The sequence below is a fragment of the Heterodontus francisci genome, chromosome 4 (assembly GCF_036365525.1).
Source record: "Heterodontus francisci isolate sHetFra1 chromosome 4, sHetFra1.hap1, whole genome shotgun sequence".
Classification (NCBI taxonomy): Eukaryota; Metazoa; Chordata; class Chondrichthyes; order Heterodontiformes; family Heterodontidae; genus Heterodontus; species Heterodontus francisci.
Window position 1 is genome coordinate 58014708 of NC_090374.1, and position 22418 is coordinate 58037125.

The window sequence follows — 22418 nt, forward strand, 5'->3', positions numbered from 1 at the left end:
TCGTGTGAGGTCATCACAGAAAGATGATATATCGAAAGCATAGACTGAGCAATTAAACTGGTTGTGCTCTCAGTGGCCTGATGCTAGTTTTGATGTGCTAGAGTTATGCATGATAATGAAACATCAAAAGTTGAGAATGTTTTAAGGGCAAATAAAACATCTAAAAAAACGAAATCTGGAGAAATGTGTACTGAAGTTCCCATCCTTAGGTGACCCAAAGAACATGAAGCTAATAATTTTTAGCGATGCTTCACATGCTAATCTTGCTGATGGGTATTCGAGTGCAGCTGGCATAATATTTCTGATGGGTGAAAATGCAAAATATTTTCCTTTAGCTTAGGAACATAGGAGCAGGAGTAGGCCATTCAGCCCATCGAGCCTGCTCAGCCATTCAATATGATCATGGCTGATCATCCACTTCGATGCCTTTTACCCACACTATCCTCATATCCACTTACGTCACTTGTATTTAGAAATCTGTCAATCTCTGCTTTAAACATACTCAATGACTGAACTTCCACAGCCCTCTGGGGTAGAGAATTCCAAAGATTCACAACCCTCTGAGTAAAGAAATTTCTCCTCATCTCTGTCCTAAGTGGCTTCCTCCTTATTTTGAAATTGTGTCCCCTGGTTCTAGACTCTCCAACCAGGGGAAACATCTTAGCTGCTTTATCCCTTTAAGTATTTTGTAGGTTTCAATGAGATCACCTCTTCGAAACTCTAGAGAATACAGGCCCAGTTTCCCCAATCTCTCTTCATAGGACAGTCCTGCCATCCCGGGAACAAGTCTGGTGAACCTTTGTTGCACTCCCTCTACGGCAATAATATCCTTCCTAAGGTAAGGGGACCAAAACTGCAGATAGTACTCCAAGTGCGGTCTAACCAAGGTTCTATACAATTGAAGCAAGACTTCACTGCTCCTGTACTCAAATCCTCTTGTGATAAAGGTTAACATACCATTAGCCTTCATAATTGCTTGCTGCACCTGCATGTTAGCTTTCAGTGACTTATTGACAAGGACACCCAGGTCCCTTTGTAGATCTACACTTTCTAATCTCTTACCATTTAAGAAATACTCTGCACATCTGTTCCTCCTACCAAAGTGGATAACCTCACATTTTTCCACATTTTATTCCATCTGCCAAGCTTTTGCCCACTCACTAAGTCTGTCCAAATCCCTTGAAGCTGCTTTGCATCTTCCTGACAACACACATTCCCACCTAGTTTTGTGTCATCCGCGAACTTGGAATAGTCTACAACCAAACTACATTTGGTCTCCACATCCAAAACATTGATATATATTGTGAACAGCTGGGGCCCAAGCACTGATTCCTGTGGTACCCCTCTAGTCACAGCCTGCCAACACAAGAATGACCCGTTTATTCCTACTCTCTGCTTTCTGCCTGTTAACCAATCCTTAACCCATGCCAGTATATTACTCGTATCCCATGTGCTTTAATTTTGCTAACCAAACTCCTGTGGGGACTTTATCAAAAGCCTTCTGAAAATCCAAGTATACCATGTCCACCGACTCCCCTTTATCAATTCTGTTGGTAACATCCTCAAATAACTCCAACAGGTTCGACAAACATGATTTCCCATTCATAAATCCATGTTGACTATGTCCACTCAGATTATTATTATCCAAGTGTCCATTTATCACATCCTTTAGAATAGATTCTAGCATTTTCTCAACGACTGATGTAAGATTAATAGATCTGTAATTCCCTGTTTTCTCCCTCCCTCCCTTCTTAAATAGTGGAGTGACATTTGCGACCTTCCAATCTGCAGGAACCACTCCAGAATCTATAGAATTTTGGAAGATGATCACCAATGCATCCACTATCTCTGTAGCTACCTCTTTCAACACTCTGGGATGTAGAATATCAGGTCCTGGGGACTTATCAACCTTCAGCCCCATTAAGTTCTCCAATACAACCTTCTTATGAATACTAACTTCCTTCAATTCTTCATTCCCCCTAATCCCTTGGATCTCTAATTCTGGGTGATTTCATGTATCTTCCTCAGTGAAGACAGACACAAAGTAATCATTTAGCTTCTCTGCCATTTCTCTATTCCCCATTATAAATTCTCCTGAATTTGCCTGTAATGGACCCACATTTGTCTTAGCCAAACGTTTCCTTTTTACATACCTGTAGAAGCTTTTACAGTCCGTTTTTAATATTTTTTGCTAGCTTACATTCATTTTCTATTCTCCCTTTCTTTATCAGATTCTTCATATTCCTTTGCTGTATTCTAAAATCCTCCCAATTCTCAGGTTTACTATTATTTCTGGCAACTTTATAGGCTTTTTCTTTTAATCTTATACAATACTTAACTTCCTTTGTTAACCATGGTTGACTGCCTTTACTTTTGGGGTTTTTGTGCCTTGAAGGATTGTAGATTAGACAGTGTAGATGTACAAAGGGACCTGGGTGTCCTTGTCAATAAGGTGCCTTGAAGGATTGCTGTAAACTATGTAATAATTCTTTAAAGACCTGTGTACTGTCGTACCTTTTAATGTATTTTCCCAATCCACCTCAGCCAATTTCCCCCTCATACCTTCATAATTTCCTTTGTTCAAATTTAACACCCTGGCTTCAGATTGAACTACCTCACTTTCAAACATAATGTAAATTTTTATCATATTATGGTCACTCATCCCTAAAGGTTCTTTTATGACAAGATTATTAATTAGCCCTTTCTCATTACATAAAACTGGATCTAAAATAGCCTGTTTTCTAGTTGGTTACTCAGCATACTTCTCTAGAAAACCATCCCTAACACACTCCAGTGCTCCACAGCATTAGTGCTCATTAGGTTTACCTAGTCTAAATACAGTTTGAAGTTACCCATAATTACTGTATCATGTGTTACGACCATGTGAGAAAAGTGTCTAGGGGTCTTTCTCAGCTTTCACCTGGTCTTATTCTAACAAGGTTTGATTTTAAACACACCATGTTTTGAGCTCCCTTTTGGTGAATCCTTGTTCACCGCTTTCCAATTATAAGGCAAAGAAATGAGCACAAACAGGCCTACTTAGATTTAAAGAAGAAAAGTGAAATTTATTAAAGCTTAAAATTAAACTCTAATTTGGTTAACGCCTATGGATACATGCTGCGCCCCATGCTAGCATGCATATGCAATACACACATGAAAATAGAGACAGAAAAGAGCAGCAGAAAAATAGTGGAGAAGTTTGAGGCAATCTCTGAAGAGGGTTTTTTTTTTACTGTGCTTCGAGCTTGCTGTAGATTCCTTGATTGTAGGTAGTCTTGCTTTTCGTTGGGGCCCAGTATTCATCAACCTTGTTCACTGTAGGAGACTTTTCTCTTTTGGGGTTCATATGTCTTCAATGGTTTCCGAAGCTGGTGAGAGCGAGATGAGAGCAGCCAGGAGAGAGGTTTTTTTAGAGATTAGAGATACAGCACTGAAACAGGCCCTTTGGCCCACCGAGTCTGTGCCGACCATCAACCACCCATTTATACTAATCCTACACTAATCCCATATTCCTACCAAACATCCCCACCTGTCCCTATATTTCCCTACCACCTACCTATACTAGTGACAATTTATAATGGCCAATTTACCTATCAACCTGCAAGTCTTTTGGCTTGTGGGAGGAAACCGGAGCACCCGGAGAAAACCCACGCAGACACAGGGAGAACTTGCAAACTCCACACAGGCAGTACCCAGAATCGAACCCGGGTCCCTGGAGCTGTGAGGCTGCAGTGCTAACCACTGCGCCACTGTGCCGCCCTGAGATACAGCACTGAAACAGGCCCTTCAGCCTACCTAGTCTGTGCCGAGTCTTTTCAGTCCAGGAGCAAACGGCTTTCTGAGTTCAAATTCTCTGTGGCAAGTTCAAATTTTAAAAACTCTTAAGCCAGTTAGTCATGTGACTAAACTGGTCTGACCACATCAGTTTGTGTATTCAGCGATTTTAGCAGTTAACCTGGAATGCTCGCCTCTCCACCTTCAACGTCTGGTAATCAAAAGTCCATTGTGGATTAAATTGGAGCAAGGAGTGACCCCTTTGTCCTTTCCAAGTACAGTCTGTTACTATGCAAATGTCTTTCCAGTCAAGGGTCTGGTGGGTTTCTTTTAAAAACAAGTTCTTTCTTTACTCCAGTAACAGTTTAAAAATTAATGTTCATGTGGTGAAATTAATGTGTCTCATTCTTGGCAAGGGGGGGCCTGCATGACACATGGGTGACTTTGAGAGGCTAAGAAAATAAAATGGGTCGTTAAAAACATTTTAGCTGTGGAAAGACTGGGTCTTGTTGAAGCAGTAGATATGGGGTTCTATTTGTCAAATATTTTGGTTGAAATTCTGAACATTGGACATACTGAAGATAGGATTTCCACTGAATGTAATATGGATTATCGTTCTTTATGAGATAATGTACATGCTACAAAAAGTGACAGTGATAAAAGTCTACATATTGACCTTGCTGGATTGAAACAGATGCTTGAGAGAAAGGAAATCTCCAAACTTAAATGGGTAATGCAAATCGTCAGCTGTCCGATTGTTTCACAAAAAGAAATGCTAGTAAATTTTTAGGGGTGCTAGAAGAGGGGCATCGCATGATGTAATGCTTTGTACCTAATATGGAATTTATTTTCATTTATTTTGAAATGTTCTTTGAGCAGGTTAATAATTTCTGCATAAACTGGAATTTATTTTGAAATGTTGTTTCAGCATATTAATCCAAGTTGTATTATAAAAGGAAGATGGCAATGTGTTAATCTGTTAATTGTGTATTAATTGTTTGATTCTATGCAGGTGGAGGGTGTTAATTGGGGGTCTTACTTGAGCACTTATAAGCAGACACTTACTGAGACTGGTGGAGGGTTTGAGTGAGGAGCTACATATTTGTAATCCTTTTACTCGGTACAATAAATGTGAAACTGAGTAAAGAAATGCTCCAGCATTATCCTTCCATCACAAGCTTTCTGGAGTTTAACACACACAGTTGCCTGGATTCTGTGGTGTGTGGTAACATTACTGTCCTGTTTTTCTATGGAGTTACTTGTCCATTGTGAATTTAGCACCTACACTGACAGGGCAGTGAGGGCAAAGTATCTTGATTGAAATCATCGCCTGTGCCCAACTTTGTTTGTAACCTTAGTGTTGCTAAGGCAAATATAAAAAGAATGGCTCACATCACTGATTATCATTTTGTTTTCTCCCGCTACATGGCTGGAGTTGTTTATTTCAATGGACAGAACTCCAAATATACAGGCCCAAAAATTGCTGTAACCTGTTACTGAATAGCGCTCACCATGAGTTAGATTTAACCTTGCCCATTTAATCTCCATGATATTCTGCGAGGAAAGTTGCTGGAAGTGTGAGATGGAAGCAGTGCAGCACCCTCCACGGTGCATCTGGGATCTGAGTGAACAGGGCAAGCAACTATGTGTCTCCTCAACCAATTAGATTGAAGTACAGCACAAGGTCTGTACAAGAAAATGTAGAGCGGTGAACTCAATATTAAATCAATTACAGGAAGAGAATAAAGAGAGGGAAAGAAAGAATGGTTTAAGAGAGAAAAAATAAAAACAAAGATTTTTTTTAAAAATTGTAACGACATCTCCAGCAAATAAAATCTGAAGGAATGAGGTGCTGCACTTGTCATAGTTAATTTTCAGTGCCGGAGTCGTTGACATTTAACATATCGTTAAAAGGGTACTTAAACATAAAATGACTTGACTTAACTTTCTGTTGGTACCATTATTTAAGAAGGGTAGCAGGGATAAACCAGGTAATTACAAGCCAGTGAGTCTAACATCAGTGGTAGGAAAACTATCGGAAAAAATTCTGAGAGACAAGATTAATCTCCACTTGGAGAGGCAGGGATTAATCAGGGATAGTCAGCACGGCTTTGTCAGGGGGAGATCGTGTCTAACAAATTTGATTGAATTTTTCGAGGAAGTGACTAGCTCTGTAGATGAGGGTAAAGCAGTTGATGTAGTCCACATGGACCTCAGTAAGGCTTTTGATAAGGTCCCACATCGGAGATTGGTCAAGAAGGTTAGAGCCCATGGGATCCAGGGCAATTTGACAAATTGGATCCAAAATTGGCTTAGTGGCAGGAGGCACTAAGGTGATGGTCGAGGATTGTTTTTGCGATTGAAAGCCTGTGACCAGTGGTGTACCACAGGGATCGGTGCTGGGACCCTTGCTGTTTGTAGTGTACATTAATGATTTAGACATGAATATAGGAGGTATGATCAGTAAGTTCGCAGATGGCATGAAAATTGGTGGTGTCTTAAATAGTGAGGAGGAAAGCCTTAGTTTACAGGATGATATAGATGGGCTGGTAAGATGGGCAGAGCAGTGGCAAATGGAATTTAATCCTGAGAAGTGTGAGGTGAAGCATTTTGTGAGGACTAACAAGGCAAAGGAATATGCAATAGATGGTAGCACCCTAGGAAGTACAGAGAGTCAGAGGGACCTTGGTGTATTTGTTCATAGTTCACTGAAGGCAGAAGCACAGGTAGATAAGGTGGTTACGAAGGCATATGAGATACTTGCCTTTATTAGCCAGGGCATATATTATAAGAGCAGGGAGGTTATGATGGAGCTGTGTAAAATGCTAGTTAGGCCACAGCTGGAGTACTGTGTATAGTTCTGGTAACCACACTATAGGAAGGATGTGATTGCACTGGAGAGGGTGCAAAGGAGATTCACCATGATGTTGCCTGGCCTGGAGCATTTCAGCTATGAAGAGAGACTGGATAGGCTAAGGTTGTTTTCCTTCGAGCAGAGAAGGCTGAGGGGGGACCTGATTGAGGTATACAAAATTATGAGGGCCATAGATAGGGTAGATAGGAAGAAACTTTTTCCCTTAGAGGAGGTGTCAATAACCAGGGGGCATAGATTTAAGGTCAGGGGCAAGAGGTTTAGAGTGGATTTGAGGAAAACCTTTTTCACCAAGAGGGTGGTTGGAATCTGGAACACATTGCCTGTGGGGTGGGGTTGGGGTATGAACCCTGACAACATTTAAGAAGTATTTAGATGAGCATTTGAAATGTCATAGCATACATGGCTACAGGCCAAGTGCTGGAAAATGGGATTAGAATTGATGGCTGGCACGGCTATGATGGGCCGAAGGGCCTGTTTCTGTGCTGTATAACTCTATGACTCTATGGGTTTACTTCATATCTACTGTGCAAGTACACAGACTTCATGCTGCCCAATACATTTGAATGGGGTCATAAGCTATTTTCACAAAGCTAATGGAGGAGTGAAGCAATCCTGACATCTTGATTTTTGTGTTAATTGCGCATCTGCTGGAGATGCTGGGGCATTTGTGCTTAAATAATGGAGAGAACGATTAGCCTCGCTGTTATTTTGAGATAATTTTTGGGCTATGGTTTCATAGCTGTCTCCATGGGTCTAAAAACAATATTTTACATTTTTAATTCATCCCACCATTTACTTCTGGGCTGAATGTACTTACCTCGCATTGAAGTTGGTTATCATTACGTCAGGAGCGTGCCTGAATATCTCTGAATAAAAATTTAAATTTGAAAATGATAAACTAACGGCATTCAGCACAGAAATACCAGTGCTCACTATCAGTTTTTAGCAAGTGATTTGTTATTATTCAGACCACCTCAGAAACCAGTGTTTACACTGCTTCTGGGACTAACAATACTCAGGCAACAAATTGTATTGCAGGTGGCAAGTGTAGAAAATTATTGGATTTGTCACAAAATGCCCTATCATAATAAACCATTGGTGCTAAACCCATGATACCTGTCCAGAGCAGAATCAAAACATCAGTGTTTTTAAGAATGTTGTTATATTTTCTTTCTCACTAATGTTTTGTCTTTCCCTGTTGTACTATTCTAGATCCCACGATATATAATAACATTGCACGAGCTCCTGGCACACACGCCACATGAGCACGTGGAAAGAAAAAGCCTGGAATTTGCGAAATCGAAACTGGAAAATCTTTCGAGGTAAGTTGGTATTTGCATGTTTTAAAAACTGCATTTGGTAGATGCACATCGCCCTTTATTCCAAAGTAAGCACTTCACAAGGGAGCCCACTTAATTTGAATTGCGAGTTCTGGGGACGGCACTGGTGCCCAACTCGTGATCCAGCTCACAAGAGGTCAAATTCAATGTAGGTGGAGGCACACATCAAGTGATGGCGGACCGACTGCCTGTTATATACCTCTGTCCAATCTTTGTTTCTATTGAATTTAAAGGAAAAGTCAGCAGGTTACATAATGAGCAGTCGATCTGCTATTGCTCATTTTGCGTCCCTGTTGAAGTTGAATCTTGCCCCCACTGTATCCCATAGCCATTCCTAATGAAACTGTCGGTGCTCATTAATTATTCCAGTGTTCCCACTAATTAGCCAATGCATTCGTTTATTATTCCTGTGCTCATTAATTATTCCAGTATGTTCGTTAATGATGCTGACATGTGAAGACCTAGAGGCAGGGTGAGAGCTCACACATTGAGAGCTGGGATTACTTCAACTGGTAGAGGTAATTAAAAGGTGGTAGCAGCAACACCTAAAGTGCTTATTTTTCTCTTCTCTCTTTCTCCCGTCATACGGTAGTGACAGAGTAACCTTCGGAACTAGAAACTCTGCTGGCCCTATCATTTCCAGGGTTTCCTGCCGGAAGTGACAGGAGACATACAATATGACTGCCTATTTATGGTGGGAGCATTGTAATAATACACATCATCTGATGCATTTCCCGTCAGTTGTGCCACAGCACCAATCGATGCAAATGATTGATTGCATAGTCTTTGGGACCAAATTGAAAAATATTTGAAATGATTGATCAGATTGATAAGGGCAGTTCTACAGCTACCAGCAACACTACACTGCAGCAGACCTGCAGAATATCCCCAGATTCCATTGAAGGCCAGCCTGCCAAAATTACACAATTATCCAAGATTGAAAAATTGGCCAAGGTTTGTAAAAAGTGGAGCTGACACCACAGAAAAGACATGCCCCAATTCTGCTCAAACAGAAAACCCCTTTAATCTAGGAACAGAAACAAATAGGATTTTTTTGATGCAGAAGTGGATGCAAGTGGATATCAAATTTGTTATTCTCTAAGCAGAAACATGGAAATTCACCATGACTCACTGGGATGGTGCAGCATAGAGGAGAACTTAGAAAGAATAAATGTTGCTCCTATCAACAATTACTGACCACAAAATAATAAGTGTAGGAATAATCTTTACAATATGCAGAAAAGGTGCACAAAGATAGTGAGGCTCCTTTTGGGCAGAATTTTTTGTGGCCATTTGAAGCAGGAGTGGTGATGTGGGGGGACAGAGAATCGCGCTGGAAGCATCTGCCCAGAAATCCAACGTCAGTTCCAGATTTTGTCAGCAGCAGAAAAGCACCATGGTGGCATTGACGCCCAGACGTGACGGGGAGCTATTTTAAATTGCAGAGCAACTCTTTTAAATGCATTTTAAATATAATTAATTGCAATTTTATGATGGGATTTCGATTGTGTGAATGGCGGGTGGCACCCACATACCTTCAGGTTTACGTTCGTTAAAACCTAGTGGCAGCGAGGTGAGAGGCCATCCTGCCACAGTTGGGAAGCAGTCCTGAGCATTCTTTCACCACACTATTAACACGTTCTTTGCCTTTGCCCCATGACCTCCTTGTCAGTTATTCTCTGTGACCCTATGTCCTATCAATACCTTCCCTTTTGTTCTCTTTTGCCCCACCCCCACTTTATTTTCTTAAAACCTATTACATTTCTAACCTTTGCCAGTTCTGATGAAAGGTCACTGACCTGAAACATTAACTCTGCTTCTCTCTCCACAGATGCTGCCAGACCTGCTGAGTATTTTCCAGCACTTTTTGTTTTTATTCCTGAGCATTGCTGCATAGTGCATAGGGGGGTTCGGAAGCCATTGTAGGACTGTGTTGCTGTGGGCTCTGCAAGGGCTGTACATGGAGGGTGTCGGCGTTTCAGGAGCTCTGCAAGGGGAGTCGGGGTTTCAGGGACTGTGCAAGGGGCGTTGAGGTCTAAAGGACTCTGCAAGGGGTTTCGGGGTTTCATGGGTGTTCTGCAAAGGGAGTCGCCGTCTGGGGTGTCTGCAAGGGGGTTCAGGGGCTCTTCAAGGGGGTTCAGGATTTTGGGGGCTCTGCAAAGGGGTTCAGGGTTTTCGGGGCTATGAAAGGTGGTTCAGGGTCTCAGGTGTGCTGCAAGGATTCCGAGTAGGTGTGGGAGGACTGCATTGGATTAACAAACAGCTTTGTGAATTGGTTGCTTGGTCAAACAGCTGGAACAGAGGGTGGGCTATAAGCAAGGTTGGACTTTGGCGTCCATCAAGGACTCTGCCAAGAGAATTGCCTAAGGCTTAGTTGCCAAGGCAGGGTCACCTCTGCATTGACAGTCATCTGCAGGCCCACAGGTCACCCGGCATGGGTCTCATACACCCTGTCTTTTTAGACCCCTGTGACGTGATGCGGTGCCTCCGACAGAGGGAGGGCCAAGAGGCAGCTGCGCCTGTCTGTGAAGCTCCAGGCGAGAGAAAGAGCAGCCTGACATGCCAAGGGCCCACATTCGCTAGAGAGTGTATGGACTAAGACCAGCTACCTCCAAATGTCTGAGCGCCATTGTCAGCGAAGGCTACGCCTCTCCAGGGAGGCCGCCACTGAAGTACGCGCAGGACAAGTTGTAACCTCTGGGATCTGGGATTCAGTGGCCCTGAAGATCGCTGTGGCACTAAACTTCTGTGGATCTGGATCTGTCCAGGGATCCACCGGGGACATGTGTGAGTCACACAGGCAACAGCCCACCGCTGCATCAAGGAAGTGACCAATGCTCTATTGAAGAGGGCCGGCCACTATGTACACTACCGAACCGACCCTGACAGCCATCACTGGATTTCCGTGGGTGCGATGTGTGATAGATTGCATGCATGTGGCCATCAAGGCTCCAACAGACCAGCCAGCTGCCTCCATCAACAGGAAGGGCTCCATTCAATCAAGGTTCAACTGGTCTGCGACCACTGAATGCATTTCCTGCAGGTGTGTGCCCGCTTCCCGGGAAGCAGCCATAATTCTTGCATACTTTGACAGTCCAGGTGCCGCAGCTTTTCAGGTCCCAGCTCGCCTTCAGGGATGGATTCTCAAGGACAAGTGGTATCCATGGAAGACTTGGCTTCTCACGCCTGTGAGGAACCCTCGCAATGCAGCGGAGGAGAGGTACAACAATTGCCACGGCTTCACCCGAGTAACCATCGAGCAGGCCATTGGACTACTGAAGATGAGATTCCGCTGCTTTGATCAATCTGGTGGAGCCGTGCAGTATGTCACAGTGAGGGTCTCGCGTATCATGGTGGTCTGCTGTGCACTGCACGATCTAGCATTACAGAGCCTGAGCGGCACTCATCCACCGATGAAGATGCAGAGGAGGGAGAGGGACAAGCAGCAATGGATGTTGAAGACACGGCACTGGAGGCCAGACAGGTTGAGCGACGCACAAAGGAGACAAGAGACAGCCTCATAATTACACATTTCAAGCGACCCTGGATGTAGACATCAGCACAGTGCTCCTCCGAGCCCTACAAGGAAACCTTGGGGTCGCTCCTGCCTGGGCTTTCTCACACCACCCTTTCCCCTAACACAATCACAACTGGAGGTCACCCCCACCAATTGACTTATCTAACTGCTAGGACCATTCCCATGGGTCCATGGTGCTGGCTACTAGCCACGCTCGCCTCACTGCTGGGTTTGGGCAGGAGTTGGGCCCAGATTATGTTAATGAAGCTCCCGGATTTAAAATGGTCCTGGCCACGCACCAGCCCCACTCTCACCTCTCACCCCAGGTTAAAATTGTGGCTAATGTGTCTTAGTGGACAACAACTCATTCTGAGGGAGGAGCACTCGTTTACATCAATGTAACTACCATATCTGTGAGTCACTTCAGGATCTGATACTATGCATCATCTACTCAAGTGTCCAGAACAAAAACATACAATGACTGCTTTTTGACACAGGCCACATGGGGGCCCTAAAGTTCACAACATCAATTCCAATATTGCTTAAAATCCATCCTTTGTTTTTTAAATTATTTGTAAAGTGAAAACAAGGTTTTAAAATTGCATCTAAAGTAATTTTATTTACAACTCTGTGCACATCATCAAAGTAAAGTATGAAACATCAACTTTAAGATTGAGAGTGAGGTGTGTGTTAGATTATGGCCTCTTAATTATTTACACAGTTTAGTTTAGTTTAGAGATACAGCACTGAAACAGGCCCTTCGGCCCACCGAGTCTGTGCCGACCATCAACCACCCATTTATACTAATCCTGCACTAATCCCATATTCCTACCACATCCCCACCTGTCCCTATATTTCCCTACCACCTACCTCTACTAGTGGCAATTTATAATGGCCAATTTACCGACCAACTTGCAAGTCTTTTGGCTTGTGGGAGGAAACCGGAGCACCCGGAGGAAACCCACGCAGACACAGGGAGAACTTGCAAACTCCACACAGGCAGTACCCAGAATTGAACCCGGGTCGCTGGAGCTGTGAGGCTGCAGTGCTAACCACTGCGCCACTGTGCCGCCCGTTGGTTGTAACCAGGCTTATAATTGCCATTACAGTCCCAAACCTAAGCATCTGTAACTCGGGACATAGGTTGTCTGTCTTTTCTTTAATAAATGATAAGGAGACATTGGCTTGTTTCAGTGTCATCGATCAAAAACAATTGCTCCCTTTTTAGGGGGGTACTTTGTTGTCTGATGCAACATAAATGAGATGCATAGAGTTCTGCTGATTGAAGATCTCAAACAGGCTTATTACGCAGCTATCTATTATATACAGTGCAGAGCTATCTATTTACAGGACTTGCCTCTTGGTGTCACAGTTACAGAGTGCGACTGGCATGTAATCACATGACTGCATCCTGGCACTTAGCTCATTAGCATACTAAGATCTTAGAGGGATATCACTCTTAAAGGCAATCACATATGTATGAATAGAAAACTAAATCAGAAAGCAACTTGATCAGTGACTGAAAGTCGCATGTAGGTCTCCAATAAAAATTCTTCCATATTCTTTTCAGTTTAGCATTTAACTTTTCTTGATGAAGATATCTAATCTCTTTTACAAAGCTTAACAGCAGACTTATAAAGTTATCTGGTGCATTCTCAGGAAGATATAATTCAGGGAATATGCCTTCTTTGTTTGGAATCTTAATTATGTGATTGTTCTTGTCGGCACGTTCTGATTCATTTGTCCTTACTATTTTAAATTATTGGGCATCATTTTCCAAGCCGCTGTGTTATTGGTGGAGTGCTGCACACAATGTACTGCAATTTTTTCAATATGCTGTTTACTATGTACAAGGTCCTGCTGATGCATTGGGCCTTGGAAAGTTCTACCTCATATATAACCTTTTTTTAATATAAATACAAAGGCAAAATACTGCAGATGCTGGATACCTGAAATATAAACAGAAAATGCTGAGAAAATGACTCAACAGGTCAGGCAGCCTCTGTGGAGAGAGAAAAACAGCATTAACATTTCAGGCCAGTGACCTTTCATCAGAATCTGAAAATGTTACAGATGTAAGCGAGTACAGAGACAGGGGAAAAGGGTCTTTTTTCATTAGCCTTCTGCTGTTTGGAGATGCAAGTTCAAGCCTAAAGTGCAGCCATTTAAAGCCCAATCTGATGATCAGCCCATAAAGTGATGCCCATGCATCCCTGGTGGTTCTGAATGATCTCTGCGACGATAAAACACAAGTATATCTCCATTGGGGTACCTGAGACACAGCTTGAACTCTAGATCAGCCTGTCCACCTTGCATTCCCCTGATAACCTTGATGCACTTCCCCATGTGTTCCCCCCACTCCCCAATTTCTGAACTTTGGTAGTAAAGCAAACCAGTCAAGTTTTTCACACACTGAGCAGCTGTTCCTTCAGACACTAAGGCACATTAGAGTGTGGGAAACTCTTGTTCCAGAAACTCCAAATAACCCTAACAAGTAGAGTGGTCCTGGATCAACCACAGTGCTTTGGTTTTATATGATTAAACTCCAGCCGAACCATTGCATGCACTTCAATCTGTCTAAGCCTTGCCTCTGCGAAACTGCACCCAAGTTGTCTGGATTTAGGTAACTAGAGTCTATAGCTATGGAGTAAACCAGCCAGCTCCTTGAGCCTGCTCAGCCATTCCGTTTGATTATGACTGGCCTATATTCCAACTCCATTTATCTGCCTTAGCTTCATATTCCTTGATATCCTTATCCAGCAACAATATTTGGGGGAATTATATGCTCTCCCCATGGTGGGTTTGGAGGTGGGGAGGTGGACCCCACCACCTTCCCACCTCCACCCAAATTAAGTCTGTGGCGGGAAGGCACGTGAACTGTCTTCCTGACCCGCAGCCAATTGAGGCCCTTAATATATGCACATATGAATTAGGAGCAGAAGTACACTCAGCCCCTCGAGCCTGCTCCGCCATTCAACAAGATCATGGCTGATCTGATTGTAACCTCAACTCCACGTTCCCGCCTACCCCCTGATAACCTTTCACCTCCTTGCTTATCAAGAATCTATCTACCTCTGCCTTAAAAATATTCAAAAGCTCTGCATTCGCCAGCTTTTGAGAAAAAGATTTCCAAAGATTCATGCCACTCTGAGAGGAAATATTTCTCCTCAACTCTGTTTTAAATGGGCGACCCATTATGGCCCATAGTCTAGATTCTCCCATAAGAAGAAACATCCTTTCCACACCCACCCTGTCAAGACCCCTCAGGATCTTATACACCAGTCAAGTTGCCTCTTACACCTCTAAACTCCAGTGGATACAAGCCTAGCCTGTCCAACTTTTCCTCATAAGACAACCCGCCCATTCCAGGTATTAGTCTAGTAAACCTTCTCTGAACTGCTTCCAATGCATTTACATCCTTCCTTAAATAAGGAGACCAATACTGTACACAGTACTCCAGATGTGGTCTCACCAATGCCCTGTATAACTGAAGCATAACCTCCCTACTTCTGTATTCAATTCCCCTTGCAATAAATGATAACCTTCTATTAGCTTTCCTAATTAGTTGCTGAACCTGCATACTAACCTTTTGCAATTCATGCAGTAAGACACCCAGATCCCTCTGCATCTCAGAGCTTCGCAACCTCTCACCATTTATGCTTCTTTTTTATTCGTCCTGCCAAAATGGACAATTTCACATTTTTCCACATTATACTCCATTTGCCAAATCTTTTCCCACTCACTTAACCTATCAATATCCCTTTGTAGCCTCCTTATGTCTCCTTCACAAGTTACTTTCCTACCTATCTTTGTGTCATCAGCAAATTTAGCAATCATACATCCGGTACCTTCATCAAAGTCATTTATATAAATTGTAAAAAGTTGAGGCCCCAGCACAGATCCCTGTGGCACACCACTCATTACATCTTGCCAACCAGAAAATGACCCATTTATGCCTACTCTCTGTTTCCTGTTAGCTAGTAAATCCTCTATCCATGCCAATATGTTACCCTCTACACTATGAGCTTTTATTTTCGCAATAACCTTTTGGCACCTTATCAAATGCTTTCTGGAAATCTAAGTACAGTACATCCACCGGTTCCTCTTTATCCACAGCACATGCTACTTCTTCAAAAAACTCCAATAAATTGCTTAAACATGATTTCCCTTTCACAAAACCATGTTGACTCTGTCTGATTACCTTGAATTTTTCTAAGTGCCCTTTTATAATGACTTTAATAATAGCTTCTAACATTTTCCCTATGACAGATGTTAAGCTAACTGGTCTGTAGTTTCCTGTTTGCTACATTTGCTATTTTCCAATCTAATGGAATTTTCCCCGAATCTAGGGAATTTTGGAAAATTAAAATCATGGCATCAACTAGCTCACCAACCACTTTTTTAAGACCCTAGGATGAAGTCCATCAGGACCTGGGGACTTATCAGCCTGCAGCTGCAACAATTTGCTCAGTACCATTTCCCTGGTGGTTGTAATTGTCTTGAGTTCCTCCCTCCCTTCCATTTCCTGATTTACTGCTGTTTCTGGGATATTACTTTTATCCTCTGGTGAAGACCAATGCAAAATACCCTGTTCAATTCATCTGCCATCTCCTTATTTTCCCTTATTAATTCCCCAGACTCACTTTCTATAGGACCAATGCTCACATTGTTTACTCTTTTCTAACTATCTGTTGAAACTCTTACTATCTGTTTTTATATTTCTAGCTAGCTTTCTCTCGTACTCAAATTTTTTCCCCCTTATCAATCTTTTAGTCATTCTTTGCTGTTTTTATATTCTGTCCAATCTTCTGACCTGCTACCGTCTTTGCACAATTATATGCTTTTTCTTTAAGTTTGATGCTATCTTTAATTTTTTTTTAGTTAACCATTGATGGTGGGTCCTCCTCTTAGAATTTTTCTTTCTCATTGGAATATATCTATTCTGTATATTCTGAAATATCTCCTTAAATATCTGCCACTGCATCTCTATTGACCTATCCCTTAACCTAATTTGCCAGTTCATTTTAGCTAGCTTTGCTCTCATGCCCTCATAATTGCCCTTAATTAAGTTTAAAATACTAATCTTAGACCCACTCTTCTCTCCCTCAAACTGAATGTAAAATTCAATCATGTTATGATCACTCCTGCCTAGGGGCACCTTCACTATGAGGTCATTAATTAATCCACAATACCAGGTCTAGTAGAGCCTGCTCTCTGGTTGGCTGCAGAATGTGCTGTTCTAAGAAACTCTCCCAAAATCATTCTATGAACTCCTCACCTAGGGTATCTTTGCCCATCTGATTTTTCCAAGCTTTTTGTAGATTAAAATCCTCCATGATTATCGCCATACCTTTCTGATCAGCTCCCATTATTTCTTCCTTTATACCCCGTCCTACTGTGTGGTTACTGTTAGGGGGCCGTTACACCACTCCCACAAGTGACTTCTTGCCTTTATCATTTCTCATCTCTACCCAAACCCATCCTGGTTTCCTGAACTTAGGTCATCCTTCTCTATTGTGCTAATACCATCATTAATTAACAGAGCTACCCCTCCACCTTTTCCTAGCTTCCTGTCCTTTCTAAATGTCATGTACCCTTCAATGTTCAGGCCCCAATCATCCTGCAGCCATGTCTCTGTAATGGCTATCAGATCGTACTTATTTATTTCTATTTGCGCTATCAGTTTCTCTGTTTTGTTTCGAATGCTATGTGCATTCAGATACAGAGCCTTTAGTTTTGTCCTTTTATTATTTTTATAACCTCTAGCATTATCTGCTGATTTACTCTTAGATTTGTTCGCTCTATCCCTTCCTGTCATAGTCTGTTTATCATTTCCCATATTAATATCTTCCTCTCTTGCCTTGTTTCTACTCCTCGATTTACCATATCTTCCCAAACTTGATCCCTTGCCTCTACTATTCAGTTTAAAACCCTCTCCACTTCCCTAGTTATGCGGCTCACTAGAACACCAGCCCCAGCACGGTTCAGGTGTAGACCGTCCCAACAGTACAGCCCCCATTTTCGCCAGTACTGCTGTCAGTGCCCCACGAACCAGAACCTACTTCTACCATACCAGTCTTTGAGCCACGCATTCATTTCTCTCTTATTTGTCCTGTGCCAATTTGCATGTGGCTCTGGTAATAATAATCCAAAGATTATTACTTTTGAGGTTCTGCTTCTAATTTGGCACCTAGCTCCTAATACTGACTATGCAGAACCTCTTTCCTTGACCTGCCCATGACCCCTCCCACTGTAAGTTCCTCTCCAGCCCTGAGCAGATTTCTCGAACCCAGCACACAACACAGCCTTCTGGACTTGCGCTCTTTGCTGCAGAGAACAGTGTCAATCTGTCTCACTATGCTGTCCCCTACTATACCATTACTTCCCTTTTTGCTCCCCCTGCTGAGTGCCATGGTCGGTCTGCTCATCCACACTACAGCCCTCGCTCTTGTCCATACTAATTTCAAGATCCTCAAACTTGTTGCTCAATTGCAAGGGCTGAGGCTGCTGCACATCCCCCTTCTTGAATCCCTTACCTGCCTGACTCGCAGTCATACCCTCCTGTCCCTGACCGCTGATCAAATCATATGATCCTATCCTAAGGATACTGCCTTCTGGAACAAAGTGTCCAGGTAACGTTCCCCTTCCCTGGTGCATCGCAATGTCTGCAGCTCGGCCACCAGCTCATCTACTCTGAGCCGAAGCTCATAAAGCCACAGACACTTACTAGAGACATGGTTGCCATGGCATCCAGGAGCTCCCGCATACTGCATCCATGACACATCATCTGTCTTTATTGTCTTAAATAAATTAAATTTGTTTTCTTAATTAATTTATAGTTCCCTTCTTCACCAAACACCTTCAGTCACCAAACCCCCTGCTTGACACTCTAGCAGCACTCAAGCAGCACTCAGTGCAGACAAGCAGCACTCGGAGGCCCCTGAATTTATACTCTTTGGAAAACAATAAGGGCTGAATTTTACCAGTCCCTCGACATTGGGGGTCATGGCAGAGGTGCCCATAAAATACTTGTGGGAGAGGCCCGCCTCAACCCACAATGCCGAGAAGGCCCCGCTGCATTTTGCCGGACTCCGTTAGGAGTTCCGAGCCGAGACACTGGTGGGGAGTCGGAGGGGTTTGCAGTTATCATGGCAGGGGCAGGAGGGAGCAGGAAAAGCAATTCTTATTGACTGTGGGGCTGGTGGGAAGGGGTTGAAAGGCAAATTTGATGAGGTTGGAGGGGAAAGTTCGTATTGGGATTGAAATACATTTTATCCATATCAGACAATAAAAAAACCATAGTGGGGCCTGGGAAAGGGCCTCCAGCTTTTAATTTTTTTTCAATAAAATGTGTAGCGACAACCCTTTAAAAGTTCAAATTTATCCTAAGGACTTGAAGTCCTTTAAAAATGGCGCTGGCAACTGCGCAGTAGTGCCAGATGCCATTGCCGGAGACAGAGCTGCCACCCCCTTTACATCATCGGGGGTGGCTGCTCTGTCCCCTCCATTTAAATGCATGAAATATCGCGGGGGCTCAGCAGCGGCACTTCCGTGCTGGAAGACCGCCGAGTTGAAAGCGCACTGTCATGATGTGCGGTGCGCTAATAAAATTCAGCCCCATGAGTCAGCTTTGCAAGAGCTCAGAAACCAGTTTAAGCTAGCAACCTAATTACCTAGCTACAGCTTGTATATCCCTGAATCAAACCGTAAGAAACTTAACTTACCTCTTAACTTAAAAAGTCATTTTAGTTAATAGATAAATGTAAACAAAAATTAGGAATTTAGAGAGATTAACCCGAAAAATCTCATCACTCAGCAAACTCCCTTCTTGACACTCTGTGCAGACCTTTTAAATTTGGCACTTAATGCCCCTTTAAGGGTCTCATCCCGCCTCCACCGGTATTAGCCCAGTGGTGGGTGGGCCTGTTGCCAAATGGGAAGCAGGCCAAGCAATCCCGTGTAGGTTGCTTGCCTTCTCTGGGACTGGTCCCTCATTAAAAGACACCTACTGCCTGATCGAGGCACCTGGCATTGGGAAGAGGGATCTCCACTGAGAGCCACCCCCACAAAACCCCTCCCGCCCTGACTCACCAGTGGCCTGGGACCCTTGCCTCTAGTGAGTCCATCACCTGCTGCTCAGTGATAGAGCTGCAATCCTCTGATTGGCTAACAGCTCATAGCAGGTGGGTCTTCCGTCATCGGGGTGCTTAATCCCGGGGAAGGCCCGCCACTGTCCACTTAAGTGCATAATTAGCATGTAATGCGGCAGGCCTTCCCCAGAGGTGGCTGAGACTCCCCCGCCCCCATTAATTGTATACTCTTCAACAGGAAAACAAAAATATTACCCGTGTGGATTTCACAATACTGTGGTTTGGAGACTTTGGAGGCTGTTAAATATCTACGTGTGTCAAACACATCAGATGACCAAACAAGAATCTGTAACATCATCAGCTCAGGTCCTAATTTGAATTGAATGAAAAACAATAAATTTACTTAAGTTTTGAAATAATAATATTTACAGGATCAGTTCAGCCTGTGCTTACAAAGCTCCGATTTGCAGCGTTCTGACTGAAACAATCTGCCTCAAACCTAGTGTTAATTGATAATTATAATGGGAATGTCTAAATTACATAATAGCTACAGAACACTGTCAGAAAAGTAACATCAAAGAACATATATTCCATTTTATTACAGAATACAATATAAATATAAGTGATTGTACTGTTACTTTGTAAGGCATTGGTAGACCCCCATCTGGAGCATTATGTGCAATTCTGATCATCTAGTCATAGGAAGGATGTCATTGTACTTGAGAGGGAACAGAGAAAATGTCCAAGATTATTCCAGATGTCAGGAATTTAAAAGGAAATGCTTTTTAAAAAATTCATTCCCAACATATGGGTACTGCTAGTAAGGTTGGCATTTATTGCCCATCACTATTTACCATGACACAACTAAACTTTTTAATGTATTTTATAGTCATTCATTTTTAGCTGTTATTACTGTATCTGGATAAACTGGCAAATAAGTCAGAGGTTGACTATTTCATAATCTAAATTTGCTGTTGGAGAGTAATAGGCTTTTATAGCTCAACTATTAAATTCTGTAATGTAAGTGAATGACAGTGTGTGTAATTTGAATTTTCAGTAATTAATTCAGCCACTTCAATTAATTGCTTAAATCAAAAGATATACTTATTTATATTATAGAAACCCATTTACAGATGGGTGCACTTGCATACTGAGAAGTGACAATGACACAGAGATAAAAGCAATTTACACATGCAGCTAGGGTGAAATTGCAGTGTAATATTAGAGAATGAATGCTTTTAAATGGGTTATTGTCTTTTTAAAATAATGGATGAAAGAATTTCACACAAATGTGTTAAGCATTGATGCATTCATAACATAGAGTTTAATTTAACCCCTGTAGTGTTCTACAGACAGCCTCCATGCTGCACAGATCAGATTTGGCAAAACTTCTGCTGGACTGGGGGTGAAATTGGTCTTTGACGGTAGAACAAAACTGGTGATAGCAAATTGGCAGCCCATTTTCCACTTCGCCTGATTTTCTATTTGATTGGACTGCCAATTCTCTATTATCCATCTAGTGCTACTGCCAAAGACCAATTTCAACCCCATCATGTCATATGTTAAATACCAGAACAAAATGAGATAAATTACATTAATTTATTTTGTACACCGATAACAAAGCTAAAAGAAAAGTTTTCTTCACTTGTTTGCACAACCTTTTCTTTAAACCTCCGTTATAATGTTGACACATGGTACCTGCAGCGTGGTGCCACTAGTCATTTGATTCACCCAGAATAGATAAGAATGTGATCATTAAATAACATGGAATTATTAAAATGATCTGAAGTTATTAAGTTGGTGTTGAACGGGTAAGAAGCTTTATCCAGTTATTATTGTTACAGTGGCATTGTATTTACTGCCAGAATGTAATAATTACAGACACGTTATACTTCATAATAATGGAGCACACTCAGGAACAAGTCTCATCCCTTGTGAAATAACTTTAGTTCATATTAATTTGCCATGTGTGTATAAAGCTAATTACAATGATTTCCTGTAACTTACTTCACCTTGCAACAAGAACAATTACATGCTGTTAAGTGTTTCATGTCTAATGACTGTACTGTTGTGCATATTCAGGGTAATGCACGATGAAGTGAGTGACACAGAAAACATTAGGAAAAATCTCGCAATAGAACGAACAATTGTGGAAGGATGTGACATATTGCTGGATACGAGTCAGACATTTGTACGCCAAGGTAAGTGTAGCTCGTCTATCATAAATTAAAGGCAATACATATTGTACAATGGCAGTGGATGAGAGGGTCAAATCTGTCAGCCTCAACCATCCACATCCTTGTGTCCCAAGGTTGTTTGTTGCTTAAATCTGTATTTGTTGAATTTTTGCACTAGGCAGCTCGATGGAGTGCTGAATAGAAATAAGATTTTAATGGTTTGAAGATGTGGAGGAGGAAAAAAGCTGATAACATGTATCTGTTTGAATTGTGTTTTGTGATGGGCAGTAATGGTGGCTGTACCAAAGTCTGTTGTCAATACCATCCATCTCTTCACAAATGTATCAAAGTACATGGTATCAAGCTTTCTATGTGAGTGGTGCAATGGAGACAATAGAATACATCTAGAAATGTTTCCAAATCCATCTTGAGTGTTAGGAGATGCTGCTTATTTTGAACAGCATTTGTGCAAGACCAGCAGTGTATGTGATGGCTACTTACTAACAGCTAGTTCGAAAGAATTTTTGCTTACTTCAATAAACGAGTATGAACAGAAAATCATTTAGTTATTTCATTGCTACAGATGTGGAACAGAAAAAGAAAAGGTTTTGAAAGTATAGGAGCCAAATTTCAGCAAAATGCTTC

General features: G+C 42.2%; 1 protein-coding gene across 2 annotated transcripts in view; it reads left to right on the forward strand.

Annotated features, from left to right (window-relative positions):
- The window catches only part of rasgrf2b (Ras protein-specific guanine nucleotide-releasing factor 2b), a 323823-nt gene that overhangs the window by 151073 nt on the left and 150332 nt on the right, over positions 1 to 22418 (forward strand). For both annotated transcript variants that reach the window (XM_068028824.1, XM_068028826.1), the window contains exons 8-9: positions 7862 to 7971; positions 21679 to 21797. In XM_068028824.1, coding sequence (XP_067884925.1) covers positions 7862 to 7971; positions 21679 to 21797 — 229 coding nt within the window. The remainder of the gene's footprint in view (positions 1 to 7861; positions 7972 to 21678; positions 21798 to 22418) is intronic.